The sequence below is a fragment of the Microtus pennsylvanicus genome, chromosome 16 (assembly GCF_037038515.1).
Source record: "Microtus pennsylvanicus isolate mMicPen1 chromosome 16, mMicPen1.hap1, whole genome shotgun sequence".
Classification (NCBI taxonomy): domain Eukaryota; kingdom Metazoa; phylum Chordata; class Mammalia; order Rodentia; family Cricetidae; genus Microtus; species Microtus pennsylvanicus.
Genome location: NC_134594.1, coordinates 14,711,115 through 14,732,281, shown reverse-complemented (window position 1 = coordinate 14,732,281; position 21,167 = coordinate 14,711,115). Strand labels below are relative to the sequence as shown.

The 21,167-nt window shown below is 47.8% G+C and overlaps 1 protein-coding gene across 1 annotated transcript in view; it reads left to right on the top strand.

The window, feature by feature from the left end:
- Ankrd50 (ankyrin repeat domain containing 50) overlaps positions 1 to 20,442 on the top strand; it is a 31,304-nt gene extending 10,862 nt beyond the window's left edge. Inside the window, exons 3-5 of the mRNA XM_075950351.1 lie at positions 8,900 to 9,129; positions 14,983 to 18,518; positions 20,018 to 20,442. Coding sequence (XP_075806466.1) covers positions 8,900 to 9,129; positions 14,983 to 18,515 — 3,763 coding nt within the window. The 3' untranslated portion in view covers positions 18,516 to 18,518; positions 20,018 to 20,442. The remainder of the gene's footprint in view (positions 1 to 8,899; positions 9,130 to 14,982; positions 18,519 to 20,017) is intronic.
- Positions 20,443 to 21,167: the final 725 nt, after the last annotated feature.

The following is a 21,167-nucleotide window of genomic DNA, read 5'->3' as shown; positions in this document are numbered from 1 at the left end:
TAACTAGAGGAGATGGTTCAAATAGAAGTTACAATGACAGGTAGCAAAGTAGGGCAGGAGCCAGGGCTGGGAGAGTAGAGAGGGCTGCTCTGTCTTAAGACGTTTAGAAGGAAGTTTGACAGGAGCCCTTTAGGCCCAGGAGATACCAAGTACAAGGTCATGGCCTGGGTAGGAGAGTTGGTTTAAGTCTAGGAACCGAGGTGTGGTTGTGTGGCTGGGGAGAGCTCACAGTGGGAAGCAGAGTAGCCAGGAGCCTGAAAGCTCCTTAGATGTTGTGAGGGCATTTATTTCTCTCTTGAGCAGATTGGAAGCCCTGGAAGCTCTTTCGGCAAAAAATAATCTGACGTCTGGCTTCATAAGGTCACCGTGACTGATGAGTTCAAACAAGGAAAGCAGTAGATGGCCAGTGTGGTCATCTATGTGCAGGTGCTTGGCCCTGGGAGAAGTGAAGGGCCCAGGAGAAGTGTGTTCTGAGTTTGTTTTCAAACTGAGAGCTTGTTGAATGTGAGTTATGTCAGAAATAAACCACGGTCTGGCTCTTGGGATCTCGATTAGAAAACTGGAAGGCTGGGAGTTTGAGTTACTGCAGAATAGAAGCTGAAGGGAGGAGCCCAGGGAGGGCTGGACACTGGAGGGTGAGTTCTGAAAAGCTGAGCCTTAACGCGTAAGCACAGAAGGTGAGCAATCAATTCAGATCCAGCTGAGGCTTGTGTGGGACATTGCTGGCATCTAAGGCCACAAATGAGCAGGCAGAGTAGAAGCATGGGGCTCAGAACCTGGTGGGCTTTCTGATTAAGTAGTTGTTAAGACATAAGAAGGAATCGCTGCCATAGGAGGAGAGGAGCATGCACAAAGGTGTCATTTGTAAAGCAGTCCTGCAACTTGAGGATCTTGCATGGCAGCAAGTCCCAAGCAAGTCCTAGGAATAGCCACAGTGTGAGAAAGCTCCAACCACTGGCATCGTGAATGAACCCTAGGGGCCAGTACTTGGGAGACCAAAGCCTGTACTGTGATGCAGGAGCAACTCTAGCAGAACCTGGAGGAGCCGTAGGCTTGTGTGCTGTTGGCAGAAGACAGAGAAGACTGGGTAGAAGGGGAGGAGCAGTGAAGAGATGTGCCGTCTGTTTCAAGGGAGATGAAGGAGCCTTGGAAATTGTTGTTGAGGTGGGTGGAGTCTGATGAACAAGCTGCCAGGATAAGAGAGCAAAGGGAGCATCCCCCATGACCACAGTTGGAGGAGAACTGTGTTTGCAGCCTCTAATGGAGTTGTCTTCTGACATGTGCCGTGTTTATATGGTTGATATGCTGTGGAGGGTGGCATGGAAGACGACCAGGAACTGAGTGCTGGAAATAACCTGGAGTTATCTGGCTATCTGCTGTTTCTTTTGCCGGTAGGCTACCAATCCATATTCCTAATTTTTATTTATTTATGTGTGTGCGTGTGTGTGTGGCTGTGCCATGACACATGTGTAGAGGTCAGTTCCCTTCTTCTGTCATGTAGCAACAGGGATTGGAGTCAGGCCTTCAGATTTGGCAGTAGATGCATTTACCCACCAAGCCATCTTGCCAGCTCCCACAGTTACTTTAAATATTTTATCAGGCTTAAGAGATGACTCAGCAGTTGCTCTTCTAGAGGACCCTGGTTCCATTCCCAGCATCCACATGGCAGCTCACAGCCATCTGTAACTCCAGTTCCAGAGAGCCGACACCCAACACATGGTGCATATACGTACATGCAGGCAAAAATACACATATACATAAAATAAAAAGGAAAAGGAGGTTTGTTTTTATTCTTTCATTTTGTGCCTGTGTGTGTGCCTGAAGTGGATTTGTGAGTGTGAGTGCACAGCCTGCAGAGGGGAGAAGATGGTGTTGAATCTCCTGGAGCTGGAGTTACAGGGAGTTGTGAGCCATCCAACATGAGTGCTGGACTTGAACTCAGGTCCTCTGCAAGAGCAACAAACACTCTTAACCACTGAGCCATCCCTCTACCCCCACCCCCCAATAAATTTTTAAGTATGTGTCAGTGTGTTGGATGATAGCAGTGTCCTAATGGTGTCTCTTATCAGTGAGGACCTTTCCCTCCTTGGGCCAGCAGTGCCAATGGAAGGCTATCATCAGGACTCTTTGTGGTCTTGCCAAAGCCCTGTATAGTTTGCCACACTTCTGACTAGGTCCTGGAGGCACGTCAGCTCCTTGGGGCTCTAAGGTTCATGTCTTCCTCGGTGATGCTTAGATTAGCTCTGTAGCGTCCTGCCCTTTTCAACTTCAGACTTCTCCAGCTCTCTAGAGTTTTGTTTGTGTTTAAAGTAAGCAGACTTCTCTTTCCAGCAGGCAGGCTGAGAGCTGGCCTGCTGGCCTGCAGACACACTTGGCCTACTTTCCTCAGCCTTGTAAACACTGACCGGGACTTAGCAAACAGGCTGTGGGGAAAACCAATCTGTGTGCAGACACTTCAGACTTGCTGCTCTCTGAAGTGGACCTGACTGACCTCCACCGGCCCCATGGGCACAGTTCCTGGCAGAGGCCCTTAGTGGGCCCAGCTGCTTCCTGCTCTGCACCTGTGACCACTCACACCGCCCATCCTCAGATATCCCGAAACCAGCAGACCAGTCCCCATCTTGGAAAATGCCCCTGTTGCCTGGAACTGTGGTTCACCTCGCCTTCTTGTCGCCTCTCTCTCCATAGATGCAGGTGTTATAATCTGGCCTTTGCTTTTTCTGGCGGCCCAGGCAGGCCTGTGCTGTTGGCACTCTCCCTGTTCACTCTGCAGAGTCACCACGGATGGAATGCCATGGAACTTTCCCATTGTATGGATTTGTGCCTTGTCTTGTTTCTTTAAAACGAGTTCATCCCTGCTTTTTTTTTTCCTGTGAATATTAATTTGGCTTTTCTAAGTCCTTGGGCTGTGTTATAAATTACTTCTCTTTGGACATCAGTGTTAGTTAGGTCTGGTCTGCTCTGGGGTGACCACTCTGGCCATCCTGTCTTTTACACCCCTTTTCTGTCTGGATCCCCAGACTCACCATTCTGCTTGCTGTCGCCCCCTCCCCCCACTTGCAATGCCTTGCTCTCATTGTTGCCTTTGAATAGGGGTAGCAATGTGAAACTACAAGTCACTACCCTGAGTTGATTCCAGCATTAACATAGATGTTTTCCCACTTAGTTCCAGCCTTCACTGGACTGTATATGTGTGCAGATGTTTTTCCACTCGGTTCCTGCCTTCATGGGACTGTATGTGTGTGCAGATGTTTTTCCACTCAGTTCCTGCCTTCACGGGACTGTATGTGTGTGTAGATGTTTTTCCACTCAGTTCCTGCCTTCACGGGACTGTATGTGTGTGCAGATGTTTTTCTACTCAGTTCCTGCCTCCACAGGACTGCATGCGTGTGCTCGCCACAGGTCTAGCAGGTCTCTGGCCGTCGTTGCACACCTTTGGGCAGAGTGGGCCCAGTTCTCTCAGAGCTAAGCTTCTGGAGTTGCTTTTGACTGCTGTGTGTTTTTCTTCATGCTATCATATTTCATGTTTGCTTTGGTCAAGGTTTCAGAAACAGGTTTCCCCCGTTAGGTTAATCACTGACCTTGTTTTAATCGACAGATGGCTGTTGTTACTGTTGATTGTAGCACGGTTAATAAAAACCCAGAGACAAATATTGGGGTTCAACTTGAAGGTCAGTAAAGCAAAACAGCCAGCCACTGGCTCTTACCTTGACCTCAGTCTGAAATGGCGATCCTGCCTCCAGGAATCTCAGAATGAGACTGTGTGTGAGAACTGTCTCCTCCTGTTTTATATTTATTCCTCGCTAGTGCTGGAATTAAAGGTGAGCACCACTACCGCCCGGTTTCTGTGGCAACTAGTGTGGCTACTGGGATTAAAGGTGTGTGTCACCACTGCCTGGTCTGTAAGGCCGATCAGTGCAGCTGTTTTACTCTCTGATCTTCAGGCAAACTTTATTTATTAAAATACAGACAAAATATTTTTACAGTTGTTTAGGAGAATGAATATATAGTGTTTTATCCCCGAATGATTGAAAATACCAGCTACTATCATCTCCCTGACACACATACACCCCTTACAAATGTTTTCATTTATTGGGTGGTGATTCACTTTTTAAGAAAAGAAAACACAATCTAAGTTTGTTTTCCCAAGAGAAGACAAGATAAAAGTTATTAGTATTTTTAATCTTCTGTAAAAAGCAAATAAAACCCCCCAGGGGGAAAAAAATTTTATTAAAGGCTGTTTTGTTGTTTGTTTTGCTTTCAGAACTGAGTGATTATTAATAAAATGTTTGGTAGAAATGTCAGTATGTCCTCTGAGGTAATTTAGAACATGCTAGATTTAGCATTAACCTTCTAGGTAAATGACCCTCACACATGCTACATGGGGGTGCCCCACCACTGAGCTAGATCATCAGCTCTTACGTGGTTAATACTCAGCTACTGAACTTTACAGGGAGGAGAGAGACTTGAGACTCTAGGATTCAAAGTGCGTAATCTGGTAATGTCACACTCTGACATTCTGTGGGGAAAGCAGCTCAGAGATAAAGGCCTTTGAACTTGGGCTCAGGCTTTCCAAGCTCTGGTCTCTGGTCAGGTGAGCCCATTATCCCTAGGCCTCTGTTGGGGATGCTAGCCATCAGTGGGGGAGTATGTTCAAAGCACAGCTGCTGTTCTTACGGCTGGGTATTGAAAGAGAAAAGGAGGCCTGAGTCCCAGTGACCTCTTCAAGGGCATGCCTTCGTGACCTGAAGACCTTTCAGCCCAAAATTCAGTGTCTTGTGTGGAATTCTGAGTGCTAAACACTTGAGGATCTTGGTTCTTCACACGCCCCTGGAGTCAGAACAGCTTAGTGCCCACTTATAAGTTATATACACCATGGTGTGCGTGTGGAGGGGGCAGTGGGCACCCTTGGTGCCTGTTTCCTTTTTCTCTCGTTTGCCACTGTGTACTCCAGACTAGCTGGCCTTTGAACTTGATCTTCTATCTTCATGGCCCGCTTCTCATTCGGAGTTTTGAGTTTCAAGATACACACTTTACCTGGTTTGCGAGGTTTCTAACTGAGGTCCTCAACCTATGCAGCAAGGACTTTCCCCGTTGAGCCATCCCCTCAAGCCCCTCCAGTCAGAATGTCTGACCGTAGCGTTTAAAACAGAAGTGGACAGTCTGCCTGCACAACTCCAGTCATGTACCACTCGTCACTGACGGAGTGCTGTGCGGAAGCCCGGAGAAAGGATGGCTCAGATGTGAGTGTTCAGAGAGACGGATGTGCACCTTCTCGCTAGGAAACAGCAAGTAACAAAGCAGAGCCACGATGTCCGGAGCCCACAGGACCTCGCTGGCTCTTTCCATCCTTGTCCCTTTTCCTTTTCATGTTCTCTCACAGACCTGAGCCTCCGGCAGAAACGCAGGTTTATGTAGTAGAACCCAGTAGTACTGTTACATAGGAAACAGAGTAAGTGCTGACACAGTTTGCTTTTAGATGCATGGGCTCCAAAGTTTTGTGACTGCCCCGCTTTCCGGACTCTCTCATAGACAGATCAGCAGCCTTGATGTCTGTCCACCGCGGTTTAATAGAGGATTCTGGTACTCTATTGTGAATAAAGACACCAGGGATTGTTTAGCAGCACTAGGGTTGCGAGGATGGGGAGTGCCCTAGTTAGTGTTACTGTTGGCCAAATATAATAATACCATGACCACTTGGGGAGGAAAGGGTTTATTTCAGCTTACACTTCCAGGGAACAGTCCATCACTGAGGAAAGTCAGGGTGGGAGCCTGGTGCAGGAGCTGATGCAGAGGCCATGAAGAGTACTGCTCACTGGCTTGGTCACCAGGCTTGCTCAGCCTGCTCTCTTATAGAACTCAGAACCACCAGCCCCGGAACTGCAGCACCCACAATGGGCTCAGCCCTCCCTCAATTACTAAGAAAATAGCCTGCAGGCTTGCCTACAGCCCAATCTTATGGAGGCTTTTTTTTTCTTAATTGAGGTTCCTTCCTTTCAGGTGACATTAGCTTGTTCAAGTTGACATAAACTGTCCTGTAGTAGGTCACTATAGGATCTGACCTTTTAAAATGTGTTTTCAAAGTTAATGCAACCTACTTGAAATAATTGTATCCTTTGATTTAGGTTTGTTTTTTTGTTTTTTGTCTTGTCCCAGTTTTAGCTGCTGGTATCTGCTGTTTTTTTCACTTACTGGTTCTGAGTATGTGTCTTTGTAAATGTCCTTTAAACTAAGCGCTTAAATGTGCACGCACGCCCTCTTTTCCAGAATTTGTATTTTCCTCCTCAGCATTGGGGCAGCAGGACCATTCAAAATCATGTTGGCTGAGGTTTGCACCAGCAGCCATGTCCTAAAGTGTCCTAACAATGAGAATAAATGTTTATTTGTCAGAAATGGAGGGATCAGGTCACTCTGCTTCTGCTTTATTGAAACTGAACTCCCAGAGTTGGCCTCAGGTATTTCTTAGGATACTTCTAATGTCTGAGAAGGTCAAGTCCCCACTGTTACACGGGCTGGCTGTAACAGCCCTGCTGAATTTGTGGATTACAGGTGCCCTGGAGCAATATATACTGTCTTACAATATATGACATTGCTTACCTTTGTAGGTCCAGTGTGTTCTCTGGGAATAGTTTCAATTGTTTATTCCAAGAACTAAACCTAAAAGAAATCACAAAATGAGTCTTTTCCCCAGTACTGTGGAGTATTGTAACCTCACAGCTCCCTATAGAAAGGGGAGGGTGGTAGAAACATGCTGTATAGGTCCAATTAAGAATTCCACATAGAAATCCTCAGAGTACATAGAACATTCTCAGAACTAGTAAGGTAAATGGCTTTAGAGTAAGCCCTCAAAAGGCTCCACAGAAGTTATAATGCATGGATTAATTATAAGGAATTCACCTCCATGGTGATGTATGCTGAGAACTGCAAGGTATGCAGCTAGCGGGTAGGAGACCTCAGGGCAGTGGTGGTGCAATTTCTCGTTGCAAAGCTCATGTTCTCAAGACCCAAACAGCTGATTTTTCTCCTGAGCCTGAAGAAAGGAATAAACTGATGCCAACTCAGGCAGTCATGCAGTTAGCTTTTGGCTGATTGGATAAGAGCCACTATTTTGAGCCTTAGAAAATCCAGAAGAAGAGAAGACCACATGTGGGCACGTGTGGTCCAGTCAAGTTGTCACATAAAGCCAACTTCCGCAAGCCCGCAGTAGCCAGCCGAGAGTCGTTTATGTTTACATTTGGAATGAAGAAAACTGCTGTGTCAGTATTGGCCTTGTAGATATCTTATTCTTGAGTGTTGTGAACTTTTTATGTTTTGGGGATAAAAATCCTTATAAGCAAATCTTTATAAGCAAATGTTTTACAAATATATTCACCCAGCAAACATAAGCAAGTCTTCATGAGGCCCTGGATGAGCTCTTGGTGGAGAAAAGGTGAGTTCTCCTGGCAAGTCCTTCTCTTCCCTAGAGATCAGGAAGGTAGATGCTACACTACCGCTTCCTTGGGTTACCTGGTTAGTCCTAGTAGTTAAGGGCATTTGAGCAGTGTGTGTTTACAGGGTGCAGAGTGAGCAGGCTTCTGTGAGTGTGTCTGAGCTGAGCTCTGGGGCGAGGAGTGCGTGCATTGTAGTAGGCATACAGGGAGGGCTCTGGCACGAGAGGGCCTGTTCATAGGCCCACAGGCAGGCCCGCAGAGTTGGAGGGAATGGGTAAGTAGCAATTATTGGTCAGAGCCTGGAAACAGAAACCCGTAGTTGGGCTCAGCATGCTGCCAGGGCAGGGTGGACCTTGGTAGCTTGAGGAGTAATGATGGGATTGGAGGCCCTGGCCAGGCTAGCCTTTGAACAAAGACTTTCTGTGTACTGACTTGCTCAGCATTAGTGTGTGAAGAGCAGAGTCAGCCGACTACTGAGAACTCAGACTCCCACACCGAGGGACACATTACCAGGAGAGGCTTGTTATATTTTCTCGCATATTTTATATCATGTAAATGTTTTTTAGTTTTCATGTAGTAATAGTGGCTCGTGTACAGTTCTGTGATTTTGACAGATGTAAAGTCAGTGATGGTTTATAGTAGCACTTTCTTGTGTTGGGCTTTTTCTTGGGAACCACCAGCTCCCAAATAATGACAAATGACACAGAGACATTATTAATTATGAAAGTTTGTTCTTTAGCTTAGGCTTGTTCCCAGCTAGCTCTTATAACTCAATTAACCTGCCTTTATTAATCTGTGTTTGGCCCAGATAGTATCACTCAGGGGAATCAGGGCTGGAACTGGAGGCAGGAATATGGAGGCAGGAACTGACTCAGAGACCATGGAGGACTGCTGCCTATTGGCTTGCTCATCATGGCTTTCTCTGCCCACTTTCTTATACTTCCCAGGACCACCTGCCCAGGGTGGCGTCATTCACACTGGGATGGATCCTCCCACATCAGTGATTGTCAGGAAAGTGCAGTCCAGACTTGCCCACAGACCAGCCTAATGGAGTGTTTTTCTCAGCTGAGGCTCATTCTTCCCAGGTGACCCTAGCTTGTGTCAAGTTGACCAAAAATCAAACCACAACAATAGGTTTCTGCCTGCTCCTCGGAGTTGTCTCTTTTCAGCACAAAGACAATCTAAGCATTTTAAAACTGACTTAAAACACCGTGAAGGGTGTTGAAATCTAGTTTCATCCAGTTCCTACCACCTTTAATTACCCTGAGTCAGAGCATATGCACAGGCTAGTGCACAGCACACACTGTACTAGAAGCTGATTGTATTGGGAAGTGAACTACTTAGAGGATGCATTTTTATCTGAAATCTCTATTCTTAGGACATTCTAACCAATAATGCCAACATGCATACTGTGAATGCCAGTGCCCTGTCAGTGACATTGCCCTGCTCTCTGGCTGTCTGTCTTACAGGTGTGTGCTGCTCCCGCTCCTGGGGATGAAGCCGCCCTCTCAGAGCCTCTACCTGCTGGTTGACTCCGTGGACGAAGGCTGCAATGTGATGGAAGGGGAGCAGACATCACCCAGCCTCTCCGGGACTGTGGCAGAGCTCTTGGCTGGTCACCACGAGTTCTTTCCCCCATGGCTACTGCTCCTGTGCTCCGCCCGGAAGCAAAGCAGAGCGGTCACTAAAATGTTCACTGGTGAGCAAGACTGCGTGTCGCCCAGAGTTGTGTGTTCTAAGACCGAGCCCAAGCTGGGTTTCTTCTAAGGATAGAGTAGGCAGATGGAGGCCTAACTGCTGCATACACCCTCTCAGCCTCTCACCAACATACCTTAGGATCTTGTTAATAAGGCATGGTGTTTTGTAGAGTCACTTACATTAGCTTTTCTCAAAATTTTTTCCCTGGGCTGAGGGGATAATTCAGTGCGTAACGTACTTGTCATACATGTATGAATCCCCCCCCCTACACAAAAACAACAGCAAAACTAGCCAGGCGTGCTGGCACAAGCTTCTGATCCAGTACTGGGGAGACAGACAGTCAGACCCCTACAGCTCACTGTCCCGCCAGCCTAGCCTAGACTGTGTCTCAGAAAAAAGATGGCTGACTCCTGAGGATGAGTAGCACCCAAAGTTATTCCTTGGCCTCCACACGTGTGTACACACACAAAAATGTGTGAACATACGAAAAAACGCTCTTTCCCTACTTCCCATGTAAGACCTAACGTAGCGATGAGCTGTGCTATTTTTCAGTAGGTCTCCATACTTTCCAGCTCGTCCATCACTGATCAGTATCTCCCTGTGGTCCCTGAAGTCCTGCCAGAGGTCCTCACGTGCATCCCTTTGTCATGACAGGGTTAAACCCAGCGCTTCACTGCTGTGGCCTTGGGTTCTATGAAGTGCTCGACTTAGGGGCGCACATGATAAGGTCTCAGCAGTGACCACAGCCAGTGCTATGCCGCAGCTCCTGTGTATGGCTGAGGGCATGGCCTCTTCTCTCCCTGTCCAAGTCACCCAGTATCATCAGCTCATTTTGTGTCCTATATAGCTTATGAACTTTAAGTTTCATTTTGAAGTGTATATGCATGTGTATGAACTTGAGTTCCTCTAAGCAGAGTTACAGACCGTTGTGAGTGACCCAGTGGAGATGCTGGGAACCAAACTCAGCTCCCCTGCAAAAGCTGTGCATGCCATCACCCCTGAGTATCACTCCAGCCCCAAGCTATATAGCCTTCTGTTTGCACAAATGACTCACTACAAAGTGTACGTGTTAGTGCTCACTGCTGACTGTGTGACCTCAGGCCGCTTGCCTGACCTTCCATTTCCTGTCTGTAATGTGGGGTCCTCTGAGGTTAGATGTGCCTGGGGCATGGTAAGGGCTTCCTACACATTCTCTTATTCTAGTCATCTCAATTTAATTTGTTAATAAAATTCAGTTTTGACCTGAAATCTTTGGGTCGTTGACCTCAACTGCTGGGTGTTCTTGGCTGTGAACAAGTGTGCTAGCTAGAGACCTTTGGAGAGATGGAACCTCACCCGAAACCTGAGACAAGATTGGCAGGTATACAGGCAACTGGAGGATGGATGATTGATGTTAGAGGGCTCAGTCCTCTGTGGGGCTGGTGCCACCCCCAGGCAGATGGTCCCAGGTTATATAAAGGAAACAGGGAGCAAGCCAGGGTGACAAGGCAGTAAGTAGTGTTGTTTGGTGGTCTCTTGGATCAGCTCCTGCCTCCAGGTTCCGGCCCTGAATTCTCTGGATGATGGTGGACAAGCTATGAGATGAAATAAACCCTTCCTTCCCGAGTTGTTTTTGGTCATAGTGTTTCATCACAGTAACAGAAATCCAGTGAGACGACAGGCCTCCACTTCATCCCTTTTGTCCTCTATTCCTTGGCTTCTGATTTTCCTTGTGATTTCACTGCGGGCTAATCCTCTCATCTGACCCCTAAAGTCCACAGTGCTCCAAAATCCAAAAACTGAGTGCATCCAAGGAGAATTCAAGGTCAAGATTGTGTTTTGTGTGGTACTTAAAATATCACCTGCACTTCAAGATGTGTGGATAATGTTCATGTGACACAGATGGGTTCTGTGCTGGGAGGTGGGTTCTGTTCTCCTTATGTATAAGCAGATATTCCAAATCTGAGAAGATGTAACTACTTCCCATCCCAACCATTTTGGATGAGATACTCAACTTCAGTTGCAGAACGGCTTGGTCAATGACTGTCTGTCCTCCAGTCCGTTTGGACTTGCTGAGTTAGGAAGTGTGACCATCATGGTCCTGGGTTACTTCTGCTGTATTACAGTCTTCCATGCACGCAGTGATTCCCATGCCTGCCTCAGCCTGAGGGCTCCCTCTGCATGGTCTTCAGCCAGCGTTTGCAAAGTCAGGTTGCCTCTTCCACATTACGGTTTGCATATGATGTTCTGCTAAATGCTCATCCCTTGAACTTCTTGCCATCTTTCCACTTAGGTGACCACCCAGTTCTCCATTCTCGTTTATTTGTGGCTCCCTCCTGCACAGTCACTCTGTCTGGTTTCATTTCTTTCATGAATGCAGTATCACTGAAAATTTTTCTGGATCGCATGTGTGTATTTACTACCCATAGCCATCCTCTCAGTAGGATGTAGTCTCTGTGAAAACAGGGTGCTCACTGTGTGAGCACAGACTGGGGTCCCAGAAGGGTTCTGACCATGTGAACTATCAGAGTACCAACTGTGCACTGACTGTAGAAGAGACTCAAGCCCATTTGTTTAGCCAATGCCAAGCAGTGTCATACCCACTGAAATATTTTACCAAAGATAGAAAAGTGGTTTAATGGGCCTGTAGATGGTTCATTGGTGAAGCACCTGCTCTAGGACCCACATAAAAAAGTAGGGTGTGATAAGCTCCCTACTGGAGAGGCAGAGATAGGAGGGCCTTTGAGGCTCACTGGCCAGGCAGCCTAGCATACATGGTGAGTTCCAGGCCAGTGAGAGACTCTCACTCAAAAGAGAAGGCGTTGGCTCTGGGAATGTCCCCTACGTGAGTGTGGGGCTCAGTTCCATCCCCAGCCCCCCAATAAATAAGTGAAGTCGTTTTCAGTTCTCAAGGTTGTTGGTCAGCGGACAGACTGAGTTCTGTGTGTGTGTGTGTGTGTGTGTGTGTGCGCGCGCGCGCGCGAGCACGTGCACGTACGCGCACGTGCATGTGCACTGCAGCTCAGCCCAGAGCTTTGCATGTGCCGGCCCAGCTTGCACTACTGAGCACTACTAAACCTCTGCTCTTATTTCTCTTCTGTTTTTGCCGCTAAGTCTCACCCTGACTGCAATGGGCCTTCCCGTGTGGACCTTGAATCGGTGGCAGTCTTCCTGCTTCTGCCTCCCTTGTGCTAGGATTGTTGGCACAAGCTGCCTGCCCCGTGCTCTTAATCATGTCTTAATTGAACATAACTGTTGCTGGTGGCAAACATAAATTCTTAAATCCACATCACTCCTTAAGTTTAGGAAAGATCATGCTTCAAGTGTAAGCATTTCGATTCCCTCTGTGGAGCATCCAGTCCGTGCTCCACCACTTCCTCCTTGTAGCTCTGTCAGCATCCCACAAAGCCCTGATGCTGACCCCTTGGTCCTCGTGTACAGGACAGCTGTGTGAGTGAAGATTGAAAGTGCTGTAGCCCAAGGGGAAAGGCCCTTGCCCAGCACTCAGTCCCAGTTCTGCCGCACACAAGGAAGCTGACTCAATGCATTTTCTTTAGCCCACTTTGAACACATCAGGCCTGGCACTGTGGAGGCTTTTCTATCTCAAGTTTTCATCAGATGATCTTAGTTAATTAGCTTAAATTATAGTTATTTATGCATAATGGGTTATATAATCTTCGACATAGATCAGACTATGTGCACATCACTTTGGAAACTTTTAAACATTATTACATACCATTTTAGTAATGTTTTATTTATTAGCCACAGGCCTAGAACTTGCCATGTACTCCAGACTGGCCTCAAATTCATAATCCTCCTGCCTCAGCTTCCCAGTCCTGGTGGGTTCCTTTTTACCCTGAACTGTTGTAAAGACAACAAGGAATTGAACATACGAGAGGTTTGGGGACCAGTCATATCAAATGGCTAGGGTATGTGGGGTGCCAGACATTCCTGGCCATGTGTTCAGCCTTCCTTTAGGTTGGAAGGGTTTATTTCATGTTATGTTATCAAGCTAAAATAATTATGCTTACAAAACTCTAACACTTAAAATACAGCCACTAAATGAAAGCAAAATAAAGTGTGGGGTTTTTTGATATGTTTGTTCGTTTGTTTGTGGTTTTCAAGGTAAGAGTTTCTCAGTGTAGCCTTGGCTATCCTGGAACTCACTTTGTAGACCAGGCTGGCCCTTGAACTCACAGAGGTCCACCTGCCTCTGCTTCCCAAGTGCTAGGATCAAAGATGTGTGCCACCACTGTCTGGCTCTTTTCTTTTTTTTTCAAATGTACTTTGGTCGAAGTGTGTTTTCTAAAGGGTTACAGCATGAGGCACACACGTGAGGTTATTAGTCACCTTATGGAAGAACAGCTCAAGGGAATACACACTAGGTAGTAACATGGCCAAGACTGTACTGTGAAGTACACGCTAACATGGCTAGGAATGTGGGAGAGGTCAGACTTAGGCCAAACTCAATTCTAAACCTTCCTTGTTGTTCAGCCTCTTTCAGAGTTTGACTTTTGATATGGAGGGTTTAGGTAGTGTGTGTGTGGTGTGTGTTATAGGATAGGTACCACTCTATAAATGTAGGGCACTGCACATGTGTTATTTTATCTTGTCTGTTGTTGGCAGATTGTACTTTTCAAAAAAAAATGCCCTCAGGTATTTCAGCCTTGGGTTCAGGTAGTTGAAGTGGTCAGTCTTCTTTCCAGACCTGTGATAGTGGCCCAATCCTGTTGGTCAAGGCAGATGTGGAGCTCACTTTCAACTTATCCACACTCACCCAGCCCTGTGTGGACCTCCTTTTGCTCGTAATCCCCAGCACAGCATGGATCTACGTCCCTGAGGCGGCTGCTGTCGGACATGCCATGGTCCCTTCTGGAGTGTCTTTTATCTCAAAGGGTCTGCATCCTTGCCTGCTCTGCTCTTGAGTGGTTTGGGGATGGCCATTCCTAACAAACACCAACCTTGATGAGTTTATCTGTAGCCTTTACTTTCATGAGACAAACAGTTGTTAACAAATCCAGGTCTGGACACTGATGTCCATTTAGAGCAGTGGTCCTCAACCTTCCTAACGCTGAGACCCTTTAATGCAGTTCCTCATGTTGCAAACCCCCAACTATAAAAGTATTTCATTGCTACTTTATAACTGTAATTTTGTTATTGTTATGAATCGTCGTGTAGATATCTGATCTGCAAGATATCTGATATGTGACCCCCAAAGGGGTCACGACCCACAGGTTGAGACCTGTTGCTTTAGAAGCTGTTGTCATAGTCTGCTTTGAAGATATTAGAGTAACCACCACCATGTGCTTTTAGCTTTGTTTGACTTTCAGTGTCTTTTTTTACAGTGCTAGAATTTTACAAATGTAATTTGGAAATTTGCATCTTAATTGGTTCCAGCTATTTCTTGACAGTCTTCAGATTTAATTATTTTAATTTAATATCATAAAGCAATGTAGTATAAAGAGAGTGACTAGTGTTACTGTTTTGATATAAACCGTTCACATCAAGGCTGAAACATAGTCAAACAGATGGGCAGAAATAGCTATTATTTGTGTGAAAAAGATCATCCTGTAAAAACAGACCTATTTGGCTCTCACATCTCTGATATTCAGAGTGTCTTCACTAGGTACTTCTGTAGCTGTGTGTGTGTGTCTGTCTGTTTCCACTTAGTGCTTCTTGCACAGGGGTTGAAATAGGCATCGAGCTGCAAGACAGCTCCTCATTGCTTTGTCGTTTATGTGTTTCCGTACAAGCAGTAGTGGTAGATCCTCTTATTAGTATTAAGCCGTGAGTCAGGTTATTTGCCTTGGTCCACTCTCTTCACACACCCGCCCACCTCTGTATTCTACTTACTCAGCCTGGCCGTCTTCTGCAGGTTTCAGGAAGATCAGTTTGGACGACCTTCGGAAGGCGTACATCGTCAAGGACGTACAGCAGTACATCCTCCACCGCCTGGATCAAGAGGAGGCTCTTCGGCAGCACCTCACCAAGGAGACGGCGGAGACTCTGAACCAGCTGCACATCAAGAGCAGCGGGTGCTTCCTGTATCTAGAGCGCGTGCTGGACGGGGTTGTGGAGAATTTCATCATGCTCCGAGAGATCCGCGACATCCCAGGAACTCTGAACGGTCTCTATCTCTGGCTCTGCCAGAGACTTTTTGTCCGAAAACAGTTTGCCAAAGTCCAGCCCATCCTGAACGTGATCCTTGCGGCCTGCCGGCCCCTGACCATGACAGAATTATACCATGCCGTGTGGACCAAAAATATGTCTCTAACCTTGGAAGACTTCCAGCGCAAGCTGGATGTCCTCTCCAAGCTCTTGGTGGATGGGCTGGGCAGCACAAAGATCCTATTTCACCACAGCTTTGCCGAGTGGCTCCTGGATGTGAAGCACTGCACCCAGAAGTACCTGTGTAACGCGGCAGAAGGGCACAGGATGCTGGCCATGAGCTACACCTGCCAGGCCCGGAACCTGACCCCACTGGAAGCACAAGAGTTTGCCTTGCACTTGATTAATTCAAACTTGCAGTTGGAGCCAGCCGAACTGGCCCTGTGGATGATCTGGAATGGCACCCCAGTCAAAGACTCTCTGTCCACCTTGATACCCAAGGAACAAGAGGTGCTGCAGCTGCTGATCCGAGCCGGCGCTCATGTCAACAGCGAGGATGATCGCACTTCCTGCATCGTCCGGCAAGCCCTCGAGAGAGAGGACTCCATTCGGACATTGCTGGATAACGGGGCTTCTGTCAACCAGTGTGATTCCAACGGGAGGACTCTGCTGGCCAATGCCGCGTACAGTGGCAGTCTGGATGTTGTGAATTTGCTGGTCTCCAGGGGAGCGGATTTGGAGATCGAAGACTCCCATGGACACACTCCACTCACGCTAGCTGCTAGACAAGGACACACGAAGGTGGTTAACTGTTTGATTGGGTGTGGAGCCAACATCAATCATACCGATCAGGATGGTTGGACAGCGCTGAGGTCCGCTGCTTGGGGGGGCCACACTGAGGTGGTGTCTGCCCTGCTTTACGCTGGCGTAAAGGTGGACTGTGCAGATGCGGACAGCCGGACGGCTCTGCGGGCAGCAGCCTGGGGTGGCCATGAGGACATCGTCCTGAACCTGCTACAGCATGGGGCCGAGGTCAACAAGGCTGACAACGAGGGGCGGACCGCGCTGATCGCTGCAGCATACATGGGTCACAGAGAGATCGTTGAGCACCTGCTGGACCACGGTGCGGAGGTCAACCACGAGGACGTGGATGGCAGAACAGCTCTCTCGGTGGCCGCGCTCTGTGTGCCTGCAAGCAAAGGGCACGCGTCAGTGGTGAGCCTCTTGATTGACCGAGGGGCCGAGGTCGATCACTGTGACAAGGATGGAATGACGCCTCTGCTGGTGGCAGCCTACGAAGGCCATGTGGATGTGGTGGACCTGCTTCTCGAAGGAGGAGCAGATGTGGATCACACGGATAACAACGGGCGGACGCCCCTGCTGGCTGCAGCTTCCATGGGGCACGCTTCTGTGGTCAACACGCTTCTGTTCTGGGGCGCAGCCGTGGACAGCATCGACAGCGAGGGCCGGACAGTCCTCAGCATAGCTTCGGCACAGGGCAATGTGGAGGTGGTGCGCACTCTCCTGGACAGAGGCTTGGACGAGAGCCACCGAGATGATGCTGGCTGGACGCCTCTCCACATGGCAGCTTTTGAGGGTCACAGGTTAATATGTGAAGCTCTGATCGAACAAGGTGCTAGAACAAATGAGATTGACAACGACGGGCGCATCCCCTTCATTTTGGCCTCACAGGAAGGCCATTATGACTGCGTCCAGATCCTGCTGGAGAACAAATCCAACATAGACCAGAGAGGCTATGATGGCAGGAATGCATTGCGTGTTGCTGCTCTGGAAGGGCACCGGGACATCGTGGAATTACTCTTTAGCCACGGGGCTGATGTGAACTACAAAGATGCCGATGGGCGGCCCACACTTTACATACTGGCCTTAGAGAACCAGCTTACCATGGCTGAGTATTTTTTGGAGAACGGTGCAAATGTGGAGGCCAGCGATGCAGAAGGAAGGACAGCGCTGCACGTCTCCTGCTGGCAGGGTCACGTGGAGATGGTCCGGGTGCTGATCGCCTGCCACGCCGACGTCAACGCAGCAGACAATGAGAAGCGCTCGGCTCTGCAGTCTGCAGCCTGGCAGGGCCACGTCAAAGTAGTCCAGCTTCTGATAGAGCATGGCGCCGTGGTGGACCACACATGCAACCAAGGCGCCACGGCCCTCTGCATCGCGGCCCAGGAGGGACATGTGGATGTGGTGCAGGTGTTGCTGGAGCACGGCGCTGATCCCAATCACGCCGACCAGTTTGGACGTACTGCCATGAGAGTAGCAGCCAAAAACGGGCATTCTCAGATCATTAAGTTGTTAGAAAAATACGGTGCTTCCAGTCTGAATGGCTGCTCCCCTTCCCCTGTCCACACAATGGAGCAGAAGCCTCCGCAGTCGGCACCCACCAAGATGCAGTCTCTGACCATCAGGTCCAACAGCTCTGGGGGGACTGGTGGAGGTGACTTGCAGCCTTCCCTCCGGGGCCTGCCCAATGGGCCAGCTCATGCCTTCAGCTCTCCATCAGAGTCTCCAGACTCAACTGTGGATCGGCAGAAATCGTCCCTGTCCAACAATTCCCTGAAAAGCTCCAAAAATTCCTCCCTGAGAACAACGTCCTCCACAGCCACGGCTCAAACGGTGCCCATTGACAGCTTCCACAGCCTGTCATTCACGGAGCAGATCCAGCAGCACTCGCTGCCGCGCAGCCGCAGCAGGCAGTCAGTCGTGTCCCCTTCTTCCACAACCCAGTCCTTAGGACACAGCCATAATTCCCCCAGTAGTGAGTTTGAGTGGAGCCAAGTCAAACCAAGTCTGAAGTCAACAAAATCAAATAAAGGAGGCAAATCAGAAAACTCCAGCAAATCTGGGTCAGCTGGGAAGAAAGCTAAGCAAAATAATTCCTCACAGCCAAAGGTTCTAGAATATGAAATGACCCAGTTTGACAAAAGAGGACCTGTTGCTAAGTCTGGGAGTAGCCCACCTAAACAGACGCCGGGGGAATCTCAGTGTAAAATTGTAGCTCAGGATGGCAGCCGCAGCCAGCCGCAGTTTCTCATCCACCAGCAGAGTGGGGAGCAGAAGAAGAGGAATGGGATAATGACGAACCCCAATTACCATCTGCAGAGCAACCAGGTATTCCTGGGCAGGGTCTCCGTCCCGCGAACAGTGCAGGAGCGAGGGCATCCAGAGGTGCTGGAGGGCTTCCCTCCCTCCGAGACAGAGCTGAACCTTAAACAAGCCCTGAAGCTCCAGATTGAGGGCTCTGATCCCAGCTTCAACTACAAGAAGGAAACGCCCTTGTGAGAGGTAAGAAGGCAGTGGGGAGAATGAAGGAACCATAAGTTAAAATCCCATCTTCCTGGTGCTCTTAAGGCCTTTCGGGCTCCTCCCCTGGGCACACATTCAGGGATCTCATCCCAGCCAGTCTGCTCAGTTTGAGGTCTCCAAATGCTAGCACCTGTCCAAAGCACCTATGTAGCATAGAATTGATAGATCCATATACAGATGCAAAGACTGAGGATAGGATAGCTAATAGGTAATAGACAGTGGATAGATATGCTAATCTATGTAGATAGGTAATAGACATTGGATGTGTTGATACATGGCTCAGATGATAGGTAATAGTCATAGATTGATAGGTAGAAGATGACAGGTAATAGCGATAGACAGAGACAGTGGGCGACAGATAATATATAGTTGGTGATACATACATAGACGCTTAATCTATTTACTCTTTATCTCCTCTCCCTTTTTCCCCTCAAAATGTTAGACTGAAGGGATGTGTGTAGTCGATGCTGAGTTCATGTGCTTAATCCTATTTGAACCTGTGGCAGTCTTTTGTAAAAAATATATTGGATAGGAGGATGAGCAGATGAATATATCATCTGTCAGTTCTAGACTAAGAATTTTTTCCTGTATTATCATTTCCCTCCCCCAGGAGATTTCTGGTGGGAAACAGGACTGTTTTCTAAGTATTCACTCTGGTTTGGAAACAGTAGGCTGTGCCTAGTGGATGGTTGGCAAATGTTAGTTTGCCTGTTTCACCCAGAAACAGACCATGGATTTAAATTGGTAATCAAGTTTTATTATAATAACTGATAGAAATCTAGTAGTTTTGCATGTATCATGAACAGGTGTGGACCATGGTGAAGGGTTTAGGCTATCATTTACTTAGTTCCATATTTAGGGGCAGGATATAGAGACCATATATTAAGTTCAGATCACTAGTATTTTTTTATTAAATAGCTCTTTTTATCCTCCATCTCAAAGGAGGCTGCACTACATAGGAAAAAGTGGGTGGAGAAATAGCAGGAGCTCATGTGTACGCCTTGGGTGTCCCTCACCGGCACTTGTCCATGTCTAAATAAACTGAAGATTTCATTAAGCAGCTTGTCTAATGTCCAGCGGCTTTGTAGAAGGCCTGACTTCCTGTGACGGTCGCACTCCGGCCAGCTGGCATCTCCATCTCTGCTCCTCTTGTCTTCAGTGATCTAGTTTAGGGATTTGACAAATTAACCATCATTACAAGTATCTTCTAACACTAAACATCCTTCTGTGAGGTCAGATGAACGGTCAATCCAAAGTCACTCAGAAATACTCCTCCAAATACTTGGTTGTGATGGTGCAACACCTCCCCCCCACACACACACAAACACACAAGCAAGCTCATAATCTCTCTTAGGAAAACGAAGTATTACCTCTGTGTCTGTAAAAAATGGATAGAAGGTAAGTGTTTGGTAGAATAATTTTCTTTTATAAGGTCTTAAAACTGTCATTACAAGAAAAATATATATATTTTTTTTCAGTTTCCCCTTCTGTGAAACAGAAGGCATTGTGGTCAGAATGGCCGTTCAGCTGCCAGATGGAAGCAGGACACCGGAGGATGTGCTGGCCAGACTGTGACTCCCTCAGTACTGTGTCCTGATGTACTGTCATGTGCCTACCCAGTAAGGCTGCCCTTCTCAGCGCAACCCCATGCTGAAGCAGTCTCCGCCACACCGAATAAATGCAGATGTGAACTGCAGCTCCTCGATACAACCAAACCCGGTTTTGAGTATTTTCCCATTCTGTAAATGTGCATGTGCCACAGTCAGGTGTCTCCGCAAAGACAGTGTTCCGTATTTATTGTTTCCTGCGTTGTGGTGTGTACTCAGTCCCATCGCATTGTCTGGTGTGCCTGGTTCTTGTGTATTTAAAGATGTTACTCAATAAAGCAATTCTTGCAACTGTTTTTTGTCTGCTAACCTTCAGCGTTAGATACAAATGAGTTTCTGTGTTGATGCCACATGGAGGTGAACAAATGACTTGGTGACAAGTTTTCCATGGTGTAAGAGTCACTCTGGCAGTTTAAATCCAGGCAAGCACCATCCGTGTAAGGCCGAATGACAGAGCAGGCAGAGACGCTGGCCACTCTTGACTACAGGCGGAAGAGCTCTACATCCACTGAGGCTCTGAGCCATCTTCTACCTGCCTGTCATCCCACCTGCGAGTAGATGGACCACCATTCCTGAAGCTTGGACATTCTCAGGGACAGAGCAGTTAGTGCCCGGGGGCACATGTGCAGACAGAGGCTCCAGGTCCAGCTAAGGATGACTCTGGTCCCTGAATCATTCACCGGCTGCCTTCGCCTCCTTCAGCTGAATGAAATGTAATCTCATTGTAATTGAATGTTCACTTCTCTGAGCTATTTCCACTTGCCAGTTACTGCGTAATCAAATTAGCCCCAGTCAGAACCAACTGGGTACATTTGAATGACTTGCTGGGATGGATGTTCTGAAATGTCCAGTGTGCTGTCCCTCACAGGTGACACCACTAACCGTTAGTCACAGCACATTGACAGAACTGGTGGGCTTGCACGTTCCTGGCCACATTCTTTTTCCTGTTTTCATCTTCGTACAATTGCACATAGGATGGCTGGGTGCCAAGGTATGGGAGGCATCAGCTTCAGGAACGTGG